Source organism: Anomalospiza imberbis, chromosome 2 (assembly GCF_031753505.1).
Source record: "Anomalospiza imberbis isolate Cuckoo-Finch-1a 21T00152 chromosome 2, ASM3175350v1, whole genome shotgun sequence".
Classification (NCBI taxonomy): Eukaryota; Metazoa; Chordata; class Aves; order Passeriformes; family Viduidae; genus Anomalospiza; species Anomalospiza imberbis.
In genome coordinates, this window is record NC_089682.1 from 2,991,098 (window position 1) to 3,008,702 (window position 17,605).

The 17,605-nt window shown below is 44.4% G+C and overlaps 1 protein-coding gene across 2 annotated transcripts in view; it reads left to right on the top strand.

Annotated features, from left to right (window-relative positions):
• Positions 1-17,605, top strand: part of DYRK1A (dual specificity tyrosine phosphorylation regulated kinase 1A) — a 77,437-nt gene that overhangs the window by 18,051 nt on the left and 41,781 nt on the right. For both annotated transcript variants that reach the window (XM_068179528.1, XM_068179527.1), the window contains exon 2: positions 6,282-6,360. In XM_068179528.1, coding sequence (XP_068035629.1) covers positions 6,351-6,360 — 10 coding nt within the window. In that variant the 5' untranslated portion in view covers positions 6,282-6,350. The remainder of the gene's footprint in view (positions 1-6,281; positions 6,361-17,605) is intronic.

Consider the following 17,605-nt stretch of genomic DNA (forward strand, 5'->3'; position numbering starts at 1 on the left):
TATTTGAAGTTTGTGCTTCTAAAATTAATTTTTTTTAGTCAGTGAATAAGTAAAGCTTCCAGATGCAAATTATCTCAAAAATCTCAAGTATTTCAACCTTTGTTGTGGGGTTTTTCTTCCCCTCCTCTCCCCCCTCACTGTGTCAGTTTAATTCTTCCTAAAACCACAGGCTTTATTCTGGGGTTCACATGAATTAATGAATATTTAAAAAAACAAATCCTGACTTCTCTGGCTGGATGGGTCAGTTATAAATTTAACATTTCAGTTCCTTCAGACACCTGGGGAGCAATTCATGTTTAGAAGTGATGCATTTCCTAAATAGATTGTAAAAAATCGTGTATTATAGAAAAATGGGCGTGTTATAAATCAGGTATTTCAGAGACTCAAACTGCACTCTGAATCTGCCTGGATTAATCCTGGTGTGACACCACTGCTCTGTGGGTGATAAAATCACACTTGGTTGTGTTTTAGGTGCATTTGAGGGTATTTTGACACCACCACTGCACATCTGCAGCGGCCCAGCTTAGAGCACTGAACTGGGATGAATAATTGTGGATTTCTGCTGCTCCCCATTCCCCCAGTGCAGTTTGCTGAGTGCCCCTGTCCCACTGCAGCTGCAGCAGTGGGAAGGGCAGAGGCTGCTTCAGTTCTGCTGCTGCTGGAAAGAAATCCCTGCTCTGCTGCAATTGCAGTTCTGCTGTGCCAGGTCTGAAATTGGGTGAGAAACTGGGTGATTTCAGCAAAGCTGCTTCCACAAGCTTTCACACCTCACCGATGGCTTCCTGCATCAGGTGCTGTAAATTCAGCATGAGAGTGAAACCAGTCATTCACAGCATCTTGGTTTCAGAGGAGCCAGTGCTTTTGGAACTCTGAAAATCATTTGCAGCACACAGAAAGTCCTGGTTGGGCATGTTTTGGTTGAGGCTGTGCTTGGTTCATGAGCATCTCACAAGTCCTGATGGGGAAGCTCCCAGTGCACATTGCAGCTCCTCAGGAGGATGAGGGCTGTGCTGGGGAGGTCTGCTATCAACTCAGTTTTGCTTGTTGTTGACTTTTCCCCAGTGATGTAGAAAAATGCTCCATTTCCAAATTTTTAACGTTCTCTTTCCACGTTTAAGAAGGAGAAACCTGCACCCCATGTGTGAGGGTGAGCTCCCTTCAGAAGGTCACTCTGCTCATGGTTCTGTAGAATACACACAGTCACCTGCAGAGAGGTACTTTATTTTTGCTGAACTATGAATTTTAAAACCTGAAGATGGTGAGTTTTAAAACCTTTGCCCAGAGCAGCTGTGGCTGCCCCTGCATCCCTGGAAGTGTCCCAGGCCAGGCTGGACATGGGGGCTTGGAGCAGCCTGGGACAGTGGGAGGTGTCCCTGCCCAGGGATGATCTTTAAGGTCCCTTCCATCCCAAACCATTCCATGATTCCTTGATTCTGTAGTCCTAAAATAGTTGCTGTTTCAGTGAAAACATTCAGCTAAAAAGTGTTCCAGAATCCCACAGAACTTAAAGCTGGAGAAGGGGATCTGTGACTTCTTTGGGAACAGGACAGATGTGATGCTAATCACAAATTCCTTTTTCTGTGTTTTAGTACTCAATACATTTGCTGTGGGGCACATAGGAACGTGCAGGTGCCCAGAAAGGGAAGGGATATATTGGACTTTTATGCTGGAATCATAATCTGCTTTTAATTTTCTGCTGTGATTTTGCAGGTGAACCCGAGTTGTTGTACAAAGCAGAACTCAGTCCGGCTTGGCCATTTTTTCCCCTTTTCATTCTCGTGAATTATTCCTTAGGTAGATCATCAGCTATGTTGGTCACAAGAACAGCAGTGAATTTGGGTGTGTTCAGCTTTCAGAAGGGTGTTAATTTGGACATTAAACACACGGGATTTCCCTGGTAACAAAGCACGCTGCATGTGCTGGGTGCTGGCAGAACAATGCTGCTGAAATTCCTCAGCTTTGTCCCTCTGGGAGGCTGTCAGTCACTGGCAGATTTATTAATCTAGTTCCAGTTGGATTAATTGTACTTCACATTTCCTCGTGCAGTGTTTGAAATAAAACACCAAATCTGTGTCTTTGAGGAATCTTTTGCTCAGTTTGTTTTACACCAAACCTCATCACTGGTTGCCTCTGCATAGTTCAGATGTCTAAATCCATTATATTCCAGTGTGTTAATAACTCCCATTTCATGGTGGGTACCTCAGGATAATTTTCCTAGTAAATAAATAAAAAAATTTGGTTTCTAAGTAAGTATTTATATTTTATGTTGCTAGCAACAGGCCTGCCTGTGTTCACCGAAGGTCAGTGACCTGAATTATGTTCAGCTCTGCCAGCAGTGTGTGCAGTCATGAGAAATGCAGGGGTTTCTCTGTATTCCACCAGTATGACTTTAAAAATTACAAATTAATCTTTTCACAGAGGAAAAACTTGAACCTGGCTTTGCAAAAAGATTCCATATTGAATCTTACAATACAGTGATCCTGAATAAGGAAAATAAGTCCCTCCACGAAGGGTTTTAATTAGTAAAATGTAAAAAGTAAACCCTTCCCCAGCAGACTTCTCTTTTAATTAAATTTTCATGTTAATAATGGTTTTTGCACTTTAACTTTTAGGGGTTTAGAAATCTGATTGCTCTGAACCCAACTTTGATCTGCACTGAACCTACTGATGTGCGTTAGGTATTGAGTTGTGCAGGAAGGGATGGATGCTCCTAAGGAATCCAGGGAATACAACTTTAATTCTCCAAGAGGCCAGCAAGGAAAGCAGGCCTGGGATGTGAGGAGGAGTCAGAGGCGTGGGGAAGTTTTGTTATTCAGTGTCCCCATCTCCACAATGCTGTGGATGTAACCTGGAGTGGAAGGTGCTCGGCATCCTCGGTGTGGCTGACTAAGCCTTGTGTGACTCCCTGGCATTGCTCACGGGCAGGGAGTGGCTCTGCATGGGATCCCTTCCCTGGGTCTCAGGAGATCCAGGAGCCTGGCTGGGGAGGGAAGAGGAAAGCACGAGGTAAAGTTTTAGCGCAGATGATTTCTAAGAATTGCTCTCTTTGTTTAAATAAAAGACTTCAGCTTTTATTCTTCTCTTTGCTCTACCACTTTCAATAATTTGCTTTATAACACCTTTCCTGTCATCTGTTCCTTCCTCTCCTCCTTTATTTCCAATTCACTTCTGTTCTACACTGGTAAGGAGATCAAACTGGGTTCCTGAAGCCCAGTAAATGTTATTACTGAGGGGATTCTTCTAGTAATGATCTTACAGACTGTGTGATGAGTAGGATTTGCTCTTGCCTCCTCTTATCATCAATTTATTATCTAAACCAGAAAGCCTTTGTGCAGTCTGTCTAAAAGGCCTTTTGCTTTAAGGACTTGGCAATGCAGACACAGCTGAGGACACTAACTGAGTTTAAGGTGCTGCCCCTGCAGCCACGGGGTGCAATTTGGTTGTACATATTTAAAAAAACCCTAAAATGGTTACCCCTTTTATGTTGTGTGTCTGTGGCACTGTTACTGTCACAGGGACTCATCAGCTCTGGGCTCTGCTAAGATTTCAACCCCCTCCTTGGAAAACAGGGCTCCACCTGCTTTTCCACTCTGGAATCCTCCAGTTCTCCAGGATGGGCTGATGGAGAGCTGGAAGGAGACTGAAGCTGGGGTGGATCTGTGTTCCTGGTCAGCTCTGAAATGCACAAATGTGTTGATTCCTGTTAATAACCCGTTAATGACTTTCTCACATCAGCAGCTCTTCCTTAGTGCTGGTAGCTCTTAAAGTGTCTTCTAAATTCTAGAATAACTCCGGGCTCAGTGGTTACCTCTGCAGCTGCTTTGGGAGCTCAGCATTCCCACTCTGGAATGGGCAGGAGGCAGTGGTCGAACACTCCATGACATTTTGGCTGAAAATTGCTCCACCTCTGGTGCTAGTGTGAACTAAGCTGGGTCAGGATTGAAACTGGTCTTGCACTGGTGGCACTGGGAGGGGGTCAAGCAGTGCTTGGGCTGCAGGGGGGTAAAGACAAGAGAGGCCTTCAGTCCTTGAGCTGCTGCAGTGGCAAAGGCTTCCTGTAATCCTGCTGTAAACCCAGAGGTGCTGCAGGCAAAGGGAATAAAGGATATGGGCCAGAGAGAGCTTTCAGAGATGGGACCGAGGCTCTGCAGCCTCAGGGCACCTGTGTGGGATGGACAAACCTGGTGCTCCAGGAGCTGGAGCTGCTGCAGAGAGCCCTGAGGAGGCTCCAGGATGAGCAGAGGAAAGGCTGGCACAGCTGGCATTGTTCACCTGCACAGGAGAAGCTTTGGGCTGAGCTCAGTGTGGCCTTGCAGGGCCTGGAGGAGCCCCAGGAAACCTGGAGAGAGACAATTTCCAGGGAATGCAGGGACAGCACACAGGGAATGGCTTCAAAGTGAAAAATTACAGGTTTAGATCAGGTATTAGGAAAGATTTCCTCCCTGTGAGGGTGGGCAGGGGCTGGGATGGAATTCCCAGAGCAGCTGTGGCTGCCCCTGGATCCCTGGCAGTGCCAAGGCCAGGTTGGACACTGGGGCTTGGAGCAGCCTGGGACAGTGGGAGGTGTCGCTGCCATGGCAGGGGTGGCACTGGATGGGCTGTGAGGTCCTTTCCCACCCAAACCATTCTGGGATTCCATTGTTTATTTAAAGAAGTTTCCTCTTCCTTCTTGTTTGCTGTTGGGTCCCAGACTGCCTGAGCTGGGTCAGTGGGCTCAGCTTGCTGTGGGAAGTGTTCCCTCAGCACCTTTCACTCAAACCAAAGTGATTTAGGCACAAGAGTGCCCAGTTTGTAGGACCTGGTGTGGCCTCAGCCGTGCTCCTGGCAGGTGTGGGTGTGACAGTGCCACCCCAGGGCTCCATGGAACCTCAGCCATAAAAAGGCTGTGGGTGGAATGGCCGCTTTTAGGGTTTCCCCTTTTTGAGGGGGCACGACAGCAAAAATTCACCCACTCCTAAAACATCAACACCACCACTGCAACACCTGCTCCTACATGGATCCAAAAAGCAGTTCCTTGTCCTGCCCCCTTCCCTTTGGTGTTGTGACTCTGGAGTGGCACAGGGACAAGGCCAGCGTGGTGGCAGGAGGGCAGGCAGGGCCCAGGGTGGGCTGTGCAGGCTTTGAACTCTCATTGTCGGGGGGAAATGGAGCGAACGGCGCCGGTTGCTGCTCAGAGCGCAGGGGCTGAGAGCATTTTAGGCTGCTCACACTTGCCCGAAGTTACATATTTCAGGAGGTGTTTAAATAATAATAACTCTCCAGTTCCAGCTGGTCAGTCATTTGCAGAGTTCTCTGAAAGTCTCAGTAATTCTAAGTGGGTTTGGTGTTTCCATAGGCTGTAGAGTACCAAAGATTGTTGGAGAACAAGTGAAAAACAAATGCTTGAGAAATACTTTGACCAGTCTTAGTTGCTGGGTGTTGTGTTTGGGGTTTTAATTTAATTTTTTTGTTCGTAATCCTGCTGTTCTTCTTAATTTCAGTTGGAATTTTCTTTTAAAAAGACAGAAATATATAATAATAATTATAATATGGAATACATAATGTAACATATATACTATATACTTTATACTATATACTATATGCTATATTATATATCATTATCATATATTATATATGATATATTACATATAATATCTAATATATAATATGTAATATATAATATGCAATATATAATATATTATATATAATATATTATATATATTATATATATTATATATTATATATTATCTATTATACATAGACAGAAACTCCTGTCTTTATATCTCTTTGCCTATGGAAAATACAATTTTATTTTTCTGAGCATATTTTAATTATTTGCAGCAAGGTGAACCTAATTTAATTTCATCAGGCTATGAGGAGAAATGAACTTTAACATTTAGGAATTGATATGCATTTATAGTTCTGTATCTTGTAGATTTGGGAAAATCCCACAAGTTCAGTTAAATCTGCATTTAGAAATATTGTACTGAATTTCTGTGAAAATCCAGACATTTAAGCGCTTGGCAGAGATGGGTAACTGACAATTTTTTGGGATGATGTTAACTTTGAGATTTAGTCAATGCCCAGTTGAAATTTAAGTTAATTCTTGCCATTTTGACACTTAGAAAAATTTTCGAGAACCAGATATCAGTAGAAGATAAGTGTTTGTGATGCCTCTCTTTGCTTTTCCTGTTGGAAAACTTCATTTTCTATTTGGTTTTCCTCAGCGTAGCTCGGGGTTGAACTGAGCAGTTGTGGCTGCAGTTTAAGAAGTTTATTCTTGTTTGTTTTCCCTTTTTCAGTGTTGTTTGCTGCTGGACTCCCCCCGTCCCCACAACCCCGCAGGATGATATGAGACTTGAAAGAAGACGATGCATACAGGTGATTTGATATTTAGGATTTTTACAATGAAAAATGATGGATGTTCTTGATGTGCTTCTTGCTGCTGTTCCAGTCTCTGTCCCCCCAAATGATGTTGTTTCAACTTAGTCGAATGTTGAAGAACTTAGAAAATTTGGAAATCTTTCTTTGCCCTTTCAAAACTCTTCTGTAACTTGGAAAACTCTTCTTCTTCCAAGAAGAAAATGGTTTTCCTGAATGGAAATGCTGTTCTCAGAGTTGTTATGGGAATGATTCTGAAGGTGCTGGTTGATATTTTTAGGAAGTTCTCCCATTTTTAGCTAATCAAAAATCCTGGAAGTGCCAAGTGTATTTGCAGATTCAGTGGCTGATTTTTACTTTTGCTGGAAATACAGTTCATATTTCAACACGGAAAATCACGAGCAGTAGAAATAGAATAAAATTGAATTTGTCCAAGAGGGTTGGTCTAATATTTTATACCCAAATGCCCTTATTTCAACCAGATCTTTGGTTTGCTTGTTCAGCTTTAAACCCCGGGAATCCTTAGGGCTGGGGGAAAAAAAAAAAAAGCCAGGCAGATTTCCGTGTGCATCCAGCTCATCTCCTGATTGACAGTTTTCAGTTGCATCAGCTGTTGGTGCATAAACAGCTTTGGAGGGTCTGTTTACATGGAGCCTTTGGATTAGGACCAAGATGCTGGAAGTGGAGATTTCATTCCCTGAAAACCAAACATCGCTCATTCCACTCCCATGTTTGTGAGTTGTGTGCTGAAAGCTCAAGTCAAAGCAGGTCTAAGGAATTCTAAAATTAGGTTGGGCAAAGGAGAGAAGAAGGGAGAACTTTTCCAAAGGGGTATTTCATTTTCATACTTCATTTTCAGTATCTTAATCTAGAGGAGCAGCATTAAAAGTGTAGAAAATTGATGTCCCATCAGATTTGGGGAGCTCTGTGTAGTAGGCAGTGACAGATTAAAATAGAACCTAAATATTGAGAAAATGTTTTGAAAGCTTTAAAAATACTCATCCCACAACTGAAAGGAGAGATAATGTTATGAAATTGTACCTTATGTATGACAGTGTTTGAGAGAATTCAGTTTCACATTGCAATGCATTAATCTGATGTAAAACTTCCAACTTGAGCACTTTCAGTTTTGGTCAGAATTTCTGATGGTGTTGATCTTGTAGAATTATGAGCTTGCAGAATAGAAATGGACACAAGATTTTGAAGTTTAAGTGATAATTCTGTCTCCTGCAGCCCAAGTTCTTTATTTACAAGCCCCTTGATAAATACAGATGAAAAACCAGGACAAAGACCTTTATGCCTCTGATGTGTTGGAAGTTAAAAAACTCAGATTTATTTGCATTTTCTGTTTATTAGGAGAGCCAGGCTTGGTGTGCTGAGGTTCTGAGAATAAACAAGATTTGCAGGCCTTAAAACAAGACCTTGCCTTGTGATAATTTTGTGGTGCAGTGACAGGAGGACTCATTTGGTGACTCTGCTGATCTTGGTCCCAAGTTCAGAGTGGCTGGGGAGAGCTCAGGTCTGAAATGGAATGGTTTTTTGGTTCTTGAGGATGGCTGTCTTCCATTTTCAAAAGGTTTCTTGAGGGTGATTGATCAGAGGTGCCTGGTAATGTCTAAACTACCTTTGGTTAAAGTGGGGAAGCTTCTACAGGGTCAATAAATTCTTTGTTTTAATGGGCTTCACTTCATTGTCCTGGAAGCTGCTCTAAAGCCTTACAATTAACCACAGCAGAACTGGGGAAACAATCCCCTAAAGAAGAAGATTTTTCACTTCTGCCGTGGAATACTTTAATTTTAGATCACCACTTAGGCTGAAAACACAGAAATGTATTAAGGTCCACTGCTTTAAAAAAAAAAAAAAGTGAAAATTTGAAGAAATGGGGATATTAAATGCTGTTTTCCAGTTTGACTCACCAGGAAAACAAACTTGCAGCATGTTTAACTTCTCTTTTTGCCCTGTATAATATGTGGGACACTAGGCAAAAGGGCACTTGAAGGTGCTGTTTGGAGACCTGAAAGATTTTCAGTAATTTTATTGATGATCTGGAGCAGGGGATCAAGTGCAGCCTCAGTCACTTTGTGGGCAACACCAGTTTGGGCAGGAGGGTGGACCTGGAGAGTGGGAAGGCTCTGCAGAGGGACCAGGACAGGCTGGGCCCATGGGATGGGGACAGCCAGGCCAGGGGCCAGTCCTGCCCTTGGGTCACAACAACACCGGGGAGCTCCAGGCTGGGCAGAGGGGCTGGAAAGCTGGAAAAGGCCCTGGGGGTGCTGGTGACAGGGGCTGGACACGAGCCCAGGGGTGCTCAGGTAGCCAAGGAGGCCACTGGCAGCTGGGCTGGGTGAGGAATTGTGTGTCCAGCAGGAGCAGGGCAGGGATTGTCCCTCTGGGCTGGCTCTGAGAGGCCCCTCGAGGGCTGTGTCCAGTTCTGGTCCTGCAGGAGAGACCTGGAGGGGCTGGAGCGTGTCCAGGGCAGGGAACGGAGCTGGGAAGGGGCTGGAGAATTCCTGAGGGAGCTGGGAAGGGGCTGAGCCTGGAGCAAAGGAGGCTCAGGGGGGACCTTGTGGCTCTGCACAGCTCCTGCCAGGAGGGGACAGCCGGGGGGTCGGGCTCAGCTGCCAGGGAACAGGGACAGGAGGAGAGGGAACGGCCTCAGGCTGGGCCAGGGCAGGCTCAGCTTGGCCAGCAGCAGGAATTTCCCCATGGAAAGGCTGCTCAGGCCTGGGCAGGGGCTGCCCAGGGAGGTGCTGGAATCACGACCCTGGGAAATGTTCAGAAATCTGTGGATGTGGCACCTGAGTTCATGGTCTAGAGAAGGACTGGGCAGAGTTGGGATAATGGTTGGACTTTGATGATCTCAGAGGTGTTTTCCAGCCTTAGTGATTCTCTGATTCCGTGTTTACTTGTGGATTTTTTGGGATCTGTTCTGCTTTTCCCTGAAACACTGCTGTAAGCAAAGCTGGGGTTCAGCTCTTTACAGGAAAAGCCAAGTTTGAATTTCAGTCATGTTGTGATAACACAAGTAATACACATTTTTTATGTGATTAAAAAATATTTTCAGAATGGGAATTTTTCACTTCTTTGTCCTTTGCAAGTCTCTCCACGACCTTTTGGGAAAGCAAGGAACCAGACACTTCTGGGTGTAGTTAGGCTGGTGATCAATCATCCTGCCCATATTCACTTTTCATGGTGTGGTGGCATCAAATTTGGGATTGTGATGGGTTTCTACGAGCAAGGATTCATCTTGGGTTTAAAAGTTGGTGTTTCCAGAGTTGCTGCTACCCCTTGTCCTGCTCCTGTGTAACTCAGTCGTTGGTTGTTATTTTTTTTCCCTCTTTTTTATGGAGATTCTTTATAGAAATCATTTGGTTTTATAACAGCTTTCTGGTTTTGACTTTTGTAGTTATGCTGGAGCCTAAGGAATATGGATCTAAAAGTACTGAGTTGTCTGATTTTTAAGCTTTTGAAGAGCTCAAAGCTTCTTTTTGTAACCTTTGTAAGAAAACAGAGTAATATAATGGTTACAGCAAATTATTCTCATCAGCGTGGAATTATCTTGGATGCACCAGAGATGTTGAGAACCAAGGAAATGTGATAATGCTGTAGTCAAGTTTCTAAGACATTGGAGGTGCTCATAGTGCTCTTAACTTTATAAAAAATAGTCATTTTTGGAAAAGAGAAAAAGCCAATCCAGTACTTTTCAGTAAGGATACTGCAAGAGCAGTTAAATAGTTCTCACACTGATTCCTTCTCCTCCCCCAGCTGTATCCCTTATTAAAATACAACAAATCCAGAGGAAGGATTTCTGGGAAGTTCCTGCATTGGGCTGAGTTTGGGGCCTGCAGGTGTCCAGGGGTTTATTTTATGGAAGAATGCAGTGGAAGTGGAGAATTGGGCCATGGCTCTCACATCTCCTATTTCATGTTTTAGTTGCTGATTTCATTGAGCCTGTAGCTATTTTAAAGGATATTTTTATATGTCAGTAGTAAAAAAAGTCACAAACCAAAGCAGAAAACCCCTGTTGTTGTGCAGTCAGAACAAAGTGTGTCCGTGGTCTTTGGAGCTCACCTGTGTTACCTGAACTGGCTCAGCCACAGCCACTGGAAGATTTACCAGGAAAATCCAGAAATTCCTGGGCCAGCACCAAGTTATCCCTTCCCTAGATGTTCCTGTGCCAGTGGAGATGCTGGTTCCACTGAGGTGACTGCACACCTGGAGGGTCCAGTTGGTGGCAGAAAACCAGGTTTGGAAAGAGCAGAACAGGTCCAGGTGCTGAATCCCGGCTGGGGCACAGCGAGGCTCCCACTGGTTTTGTTTCTGGTTCCAGCTGGGTTCTGGCTGGCTGGGTCCTCCCAGGGGGTTTGTGGTGGATGTCCAGGTCCTGGCTGAGCAGATCAGCCAGAAGATCCCACCCAAATCATATCTGAGACAGAGCTGAAAGTCTGAAATACAAGCAGCTAATGAGGGCTTGGATATTCCTGGGAAATCATTATTATTATTATTATTAGTAGTAGTATATTCCTGGTATTAAGCCCTGGTTTTCCACGGATAAACAAATCCCTTTGCATCAGGGCTTGGTGCTGGTTTTGGGTGTTTTTGTGCCAAAGCAGTGCTCCTCAGACTGCAAGTGGAAGTTCTGCTTTTCAGAGATGGAGTCATTGACCTCAATGAATGATAACCTTGAAGTCAACAGACTAAATTAATGCTCTACTTTCTGAATTTGAGAGCAGCAATGTGAAAACCTGGACAGCTAAAGTTAGATTCGTGCATCCATATTTAAGAAGTTGCCTATTTAAAAGAAAAGGGGTTTGTATTCCCCTCCTCCAGAATGGCTCAGTACCTGAGATATTGAAAACTGAAGTTTTCAGCCTCAGCCCCCACCTAAGAGGAAACAAAAATCCTGTTCCAGGATTTTGGCATGGAATTAGAGCCTGGTGGAGGCTGCTGCTTTCCTTATTCAGGAACAGACCAGAGCGTCTAAACCAGAAAATCTCTAGATGCTGCTGTTCTTAAATATTCTGGAAAAGTAATTTCTATCCATTTTACCTCCCAATACATGGGACCCTCTGTTTAAAACCCGTTGAAGTAACTTTCAGTGAAGTTTTAAATTGTGAGGAGATTTCTTTATTGCAAGACTGAAATTTTTTTATGTTGCTGATTTCTAAGAGCAAAGAAAAAAATTGATTTTGAACAAAACCAAATTAAAATTCAGATCAAAAATTGCAATAATAACTATTAAAAATTATTTCCCATTTCCTGAATGATTGGTCAGTACACTGAGAGTGCCTGAAGTCTGTAATGAACATAATGCTGGAAATGCAGAGGTTTTTCTGCAGCCTTTAAAGCCAGTGTTCAGGGAACACAAAGGAAAGGCTCTCTCGGGCAAGGCAGCAATGGGATGTGAGCCTGAGTTTGGAGCTGCCCGTGGGGTTGGGACACCTTGGCTCAGGGCTGCTGGGAGCGGCCCTGTCTTGTCCATCCCATTTTGTGTCCTGTTCCTGCTGCTTTTGGCAGCAAGTGTTCCTGGGTTGGTCCTGCTGGCCTGGGCTGGGAGGGTTTGGAGTGAAGTTTGGAGTGAGGGTTTGGGTGTTGAAGGGAATCTCAGGCCTGTGCTCCAGGGAAATGCCCACAGGGGGTTCCTTCCCATGGCATTGGCACCGGTTTGGGAGCTTCTGCAGCTTTCCAAGGATCACACCTGAAACTGGTGCTCCTGAAGGACTCCCAGGGGGCAGGGCTGCACCAGCAGCACTCCATGGGCATTTCATGGAATCCCTGGGGCTGGAAAAGCCCTCCCAGCCCGAGGAGCCCCAGCTGTGCCCAATGCCCACCTTGTCCCCAACCCGGGGCTCTGAGTGCCACCTCCAGGCCTTCCTTGGACATTCCTTGGCCACCTCCAGGGATGGGGACTCCAGACCTCCCAGGGCAGCCCTTTCCAAGGCCTGGTCACCCTTTCTGGAGACACAACACCCAAAATTCCTCATCATTGGACAAGCTTGATTTAAAATGGTACCACTTCAGTTCCTGAGCATATTCTATGTTGAATCCATAAGCAGGGCAGCAGATGTTTGTAGGAGGCGTCCTCCATAAATCATGGAGCCAGGTGGAAACAACCTCTCCCCCCATCCCTAAAGTTCTGTTCCTTTGGGGTTAGGTTTTAAAATACAGACAGACACCGTAGGATGGCTCTCTTAACAGCCAGGCCTGAGTAGTTCTTGGTAAGGATTCCATTTATCATACTTCATCAGGCAGGTGGAGGCAAGAACTGGGCAAATATTGCTCCTAAATCTTGCTGAAATTGGACATTCTGACTTGTAAGGTTTGTATTTCTCTTTTTCTAGTCAGGCTGGTGCTTCCTGTTCTGTTCAGTTCATCTTGTGCTGTGTGGTTTTTGATGTTTGTATCAAACCCTCTGGCAGGCAGTGGTGCCCAGATGTGTTTGCTTGATTCCTCACTGGGATCAGGCTGGTGGATTCCCAGCCTTCCAGAGCAACCCAGGATGTGCTCAGCTTGATGACAGAGTTCTTTCCTGGTTATACACAGGGGAGGAAGTCCTTCTCAGCAGGTTTTACCAGAGTTTCCATGTCTCAATGTGCAATCAGCTATCCGTGGACAGCTTGGATATTTCCATCAGGCAGCTCCAGGACACATTTGTCAGCCCTCTGATGTCACTGGGTGCAGCTCAGACGTCATCTGAGCAGGTCTGGTTAAACCCTGCTGGATTTAGGAACACAATTAAGCTTGGAAAATGTAAAAGTGGGAATGTTTGACTCTCAGATTTCTGTTGTGATGCCACAGTCTCAAAACCACATTTGTTGATAAGCTGTTCAGGACAGAGATTAGATTAGAAAGCAAGAAACAGAATTTGTTTTTAGCAGTGACACATCAGATTTGAGGTTCTGACCTTGCAGTTGTCCTGGGAAGAGCAGGGAACACCCAGCCCAGCATGGATCCATCAGCCCAAGGGAAAAGCCTGGTTCCTGAGGCTCAGCACTCCCTGACACTCACACCTAGCCCCTGGTGACTTCTGGCTGAGTTAAATCCCAAAATATCTTCGGGGACCTAGCTTTGAGTTCATTGCACGCAGAGCCAGCTGTTGAACATCTTTGCTGGACAGGTGGAACAGGTGGCAGAAGTTTTGTTCCAGGCTGAGAAAAGAGATTTGTTCCTGATTTCCTCCTTCCCTGTGGGAATCTGTTGGTGCTGGCATTTTCCTAATAAATTGGTTATTGTAAATCTCTTAAAAATCTAGGGATACAAGCAGAGAGCTGAGTATGAAGTTCTTCTTTTACTGGTTAATTCTGGATCTTCTATCTGGTTTCTTTTTGTGCATGTTCTTAACTTCTTCTTCATCTCATTGAATCCACTTTGTTAACAGAGAATCCAGCCTCAAGTTGGCTAAACCATCCAGCACTTTGCTTTTTCTTTACTAAAATCACAGAAAATTTTAATTTGGGCTCAGTGTTTTGGGGTGACCTTGCCACTTGTTTGTGCTCCTTCAGATGTGATGGGGGGGGATCAGCAGATGTGCTGTGCCAAGAAATAAACAGAAGGATGATGTCGGTAAAGGTGGATGAAATTGGTTTCCTTTTTACCTGGTTTTGTAGGCAGTGAGGCCTTTAAATAGAGAAAATATTTAATTCTGTGATTAAAGCCCACAGTTCCTCAGGTCTGCCTTTCCACTCCAGAAAAATAAACTGTTTCTGGCAACACGTGGAGATCCAGCCATGGTTTTTTAGCTTGGCTGTAACAGGGCTGACATCTTCATGCTCCTCCAAGGTCCTGAAGATGCCTAAAAGGAATGAACTGCTTCTCCAAGATTTTGTATATTGGTAAAAGTATCTATGATTTCACCTGCGATATTAATGTGACTTCTGACTTGCTGTTAATGCCTCTCAGTAGATCCACAAGTTGAGTTTAATATAAAACTGATTTTATCTTCATGTATGTATGCAATAATGGCTTACATACATTATATTTGCTTATAAAACATAAAATAAACTTAAACACCCTACCAAATATATTTACCAAGTTTTGTACCTTCCAGTAATGCAGAAGCTTTGTGCTAGTTTGGAATAAAAGTAGGAAGTAGGCCCTTTGAAATATTTCACTTACTGAAGTTTAGCAAAATATCTGAAAGGCAGCAGGTGTCCATCATAATTCCATTTACAGCTTCACTTCAGGTGAGTTCCAGATGTTCATGATAGGCTCTGTGTTAGGCCCTTAAAGACCGTAGAAAAAGCAGCATTCTGGTAATTGATTTATTCTTGTTTCTTAAGTTAGACCTTTCTAAAACTTCCAGCTGTAAACTAACTTTACAGTAATCATTTCACAATGCTGAGTGATTCTTGAAGACTTCCCTGAGTGCGGTGATGGATCCACAGTGTGGAGTTTTAGGGTATTTCTGGTGCTTGGAAATGGATGTAAATAAGGCGGTGTTTCTTTTCAGGCTTCAGTGTTCACATCTCTGGAGTTTTCTCCAAAATTCCATTTTTGGCTTGTTGAGGTCATGGAATCCCAGAATGGGTTGGGTTGGAAGGAGTTTAAAGATTATCTCATCCCACCCCTGCCATGGCAGGGACACCTCCCACTGTCCCAGGCTGCTCCAAGCCCCAGTGTCCAACCTTGGGCACTGCCAGGGATGCAGGAGCAGCCCCAGCTGCTCTGGGCAAACTGAGATGTCGAAGGAAAACTTTGATCCCATCATTAAGATAATTGTAATAAATAAATAAATAACTGGAAAAAAAAATGCAAGTTAGTCTTGTGTGCTTTAACTTAGACCAGTTTGTGATGATCTTGTGTTTTGTCATTGGTGAGCCTCAGAATAAACTGATTATTCCTCACCTTTAATGTCCCTGGGCAGGTGTTTGATAGGAGCATGAGCCTCTTTTAAATCTTGCAAAGGAAAAGGGTCACAGCTCAAAATCTGGAGGGGAGCAGAGCAGTCACTGGCCGATGCTGTTGATGTGTTTTCCTTTCTTTACACCCCAGGATTTTACAAAATTCAGTTCACAGCTGAGCCTCTCCTGCTTTGCCATTTTCACTGGTTGGAAGGAGGCTGTCTCAAGGAAGAGACTTGACGTGTAAACTGTGCCAGCAGAGAGCTGCAGGAGCAGATGTGGTCAGAGGAGATTGCAGAGCACCAGTTCCCAGACTAAAAGAGCTGTTTCCCTGTCAGTACCCAGAGCATTCCCAGCCTTGGAGCCCATCCCACGGAGCAGCATGCAACTCTGCTGCTTCCCTGTCCTGGCTGCCTGCTGGGGAGGATTCCTGGGATGTGCTGGATCCAGGGGAGCTCAGCTGCTGCTTCCATGCTTCCTCAGCTATTAATTCCACTGTTGTCCTTAAATCCTTTTTCCTTTCTCTTTACACTTATGATGTCTCACAAGAAAATTGCTTTTTTCCTCCTCTTGTCAAAGCAAAAAACCCCAGGGTTGTTCTATCTTTTGTTATATATACATAATATAAAAATATATTACATAGAAATGTAACTTCTTTTTTCCTGAGCTGCAGCTGCAGGAACGTTTCTTTGCTTCTTTCTCCCTTACAAAGCCTGGGAGAATTTTGTGTTGCTTTCCTTCGAAAGTTCAGCTTTCCTTCCAACTTCTGAGAAATTTTTTCTGTAAAGTTGTTCTTGTCCTCTGGCTTTGGCTGACTTCATGGACTTCAGGAGTCTTCATGACTTCTTGTGAAGAAAAGAGATTTTCCTCTGAAAAAAGAGGCTGTTTCACACCCAAATCTATGGGTCAGTTTTCAAGTTAAGATTCTGCACCTTCAGCCTAAATTGTGTGTTCAGCTTTGTTTTCCAACAAAGATTCTGGTAGCAAAAGGCCCCAGGCAACAACTGTTTGGATCCTGAGAAAGGCAAAAAGTAGTTGTTGTGTTTTTTCTTTGTTTGGTGTTTTCTTTTATGTCTGGAGGCATGTGGAGCTCCAGGGGAAGGCAAGAAGCACAACTTCATTTTTTCTTGGGAGAAATCCAGGCTCTATAGGCTGCCATCCAAATGCAAAAATTCTGACACTTCTCTGCTCAGAAAAAGTGCCACCAAAACGGAGCCAGCTGAATACTCCACTTCTTCAATAGAAGGCAGTTTCCTTAAATAGAATTTGGGAGCTAACTTCGTCTGGAGCAGGGATTTGGGTTCAAAACACTTCCAGATCCGTACTGACGTCTTTTCACTTCAAGTCTTTCACTCTGGCTACAGGTATTTGAGTAAACACTCAGTGGATATTCAGACACCTGAGGAATCATTAGTGTCCTGTAATTCCATGAATTATAGCCTGTGCAACATGAATGAAAATCCTGCTTCACTTTTTTTTCTGGGAAGGCTTGGTAGAGGAGAAGGGAATTCTTGCTTTCCTAAAATCCTGAAATGATTTGGGTTGGAAGGGACCTTAAAACTCATCCCACTCCCACCTCCTGCCATGGGCAGGGACACCTCCCGTGATCCCAGGTTGCTCCAAGCCCTGGCCAACCTGGCCTTGGACACTTCCAGGGATGGGACATCCACAGCTTCTCTGGACAACCTGTGCCCCATCCTCACAGGGACCAATTCCTTCACTACAAATACCCTTTGCACAGCTCCAGGTGCTCAGCATTTACAGATTGCTTACAGTGTTTTATGGTTTGACTTTGTGTCACGCTTTCTCCCATGGATCCCAGTTTATTAGCAGTATTTTTTGCCATCAAAAATCCACATGATCCTCGATAACAGATTAGCAGTAGCTTTGTCTTCCCAAGAAGCTGCCCTAACCCATTAGGAAGATGGGTAATCTCCCTCCTGGATAAGCCTTTTGATCGATTTAGAGAAAAGTGAATCGGTGTCTTCTGAGCAAGTCTGGGTGGCAGCCACTTAAACAAAGGGATTTGGGCTCCTTTCAACATCAGCTCCTAATGAATCGTGGGAATTTCTTCAAAGACCAGGTAATTAGACAGGTACTGCACCTTTGGATTAATGGCACCTCTGACAGAGGCCTGGCTTTCCTCATTCAAAGATAGGAACTGATAGTTTTGGAGAACAAGAAATGCCTCGGGAAGTTTTTGAAAGCTTCTGGACAAGGTGCTCCATGGAGAAGCATTTCTGTGCTCAGCTTTGGAGAGTCAGGGGGTCTTTTCTCCAGCCCTTTCTGGGTTCCTCAGCACAGTTACGAGGGAAGGGACAAGCCCAGGAAATTCCAGGTGTGACTCTGTGCCTGATGTGCTTCCGGCCCTCAGGAGGGAAATCCTGTGAGCTGGGAACACAGAA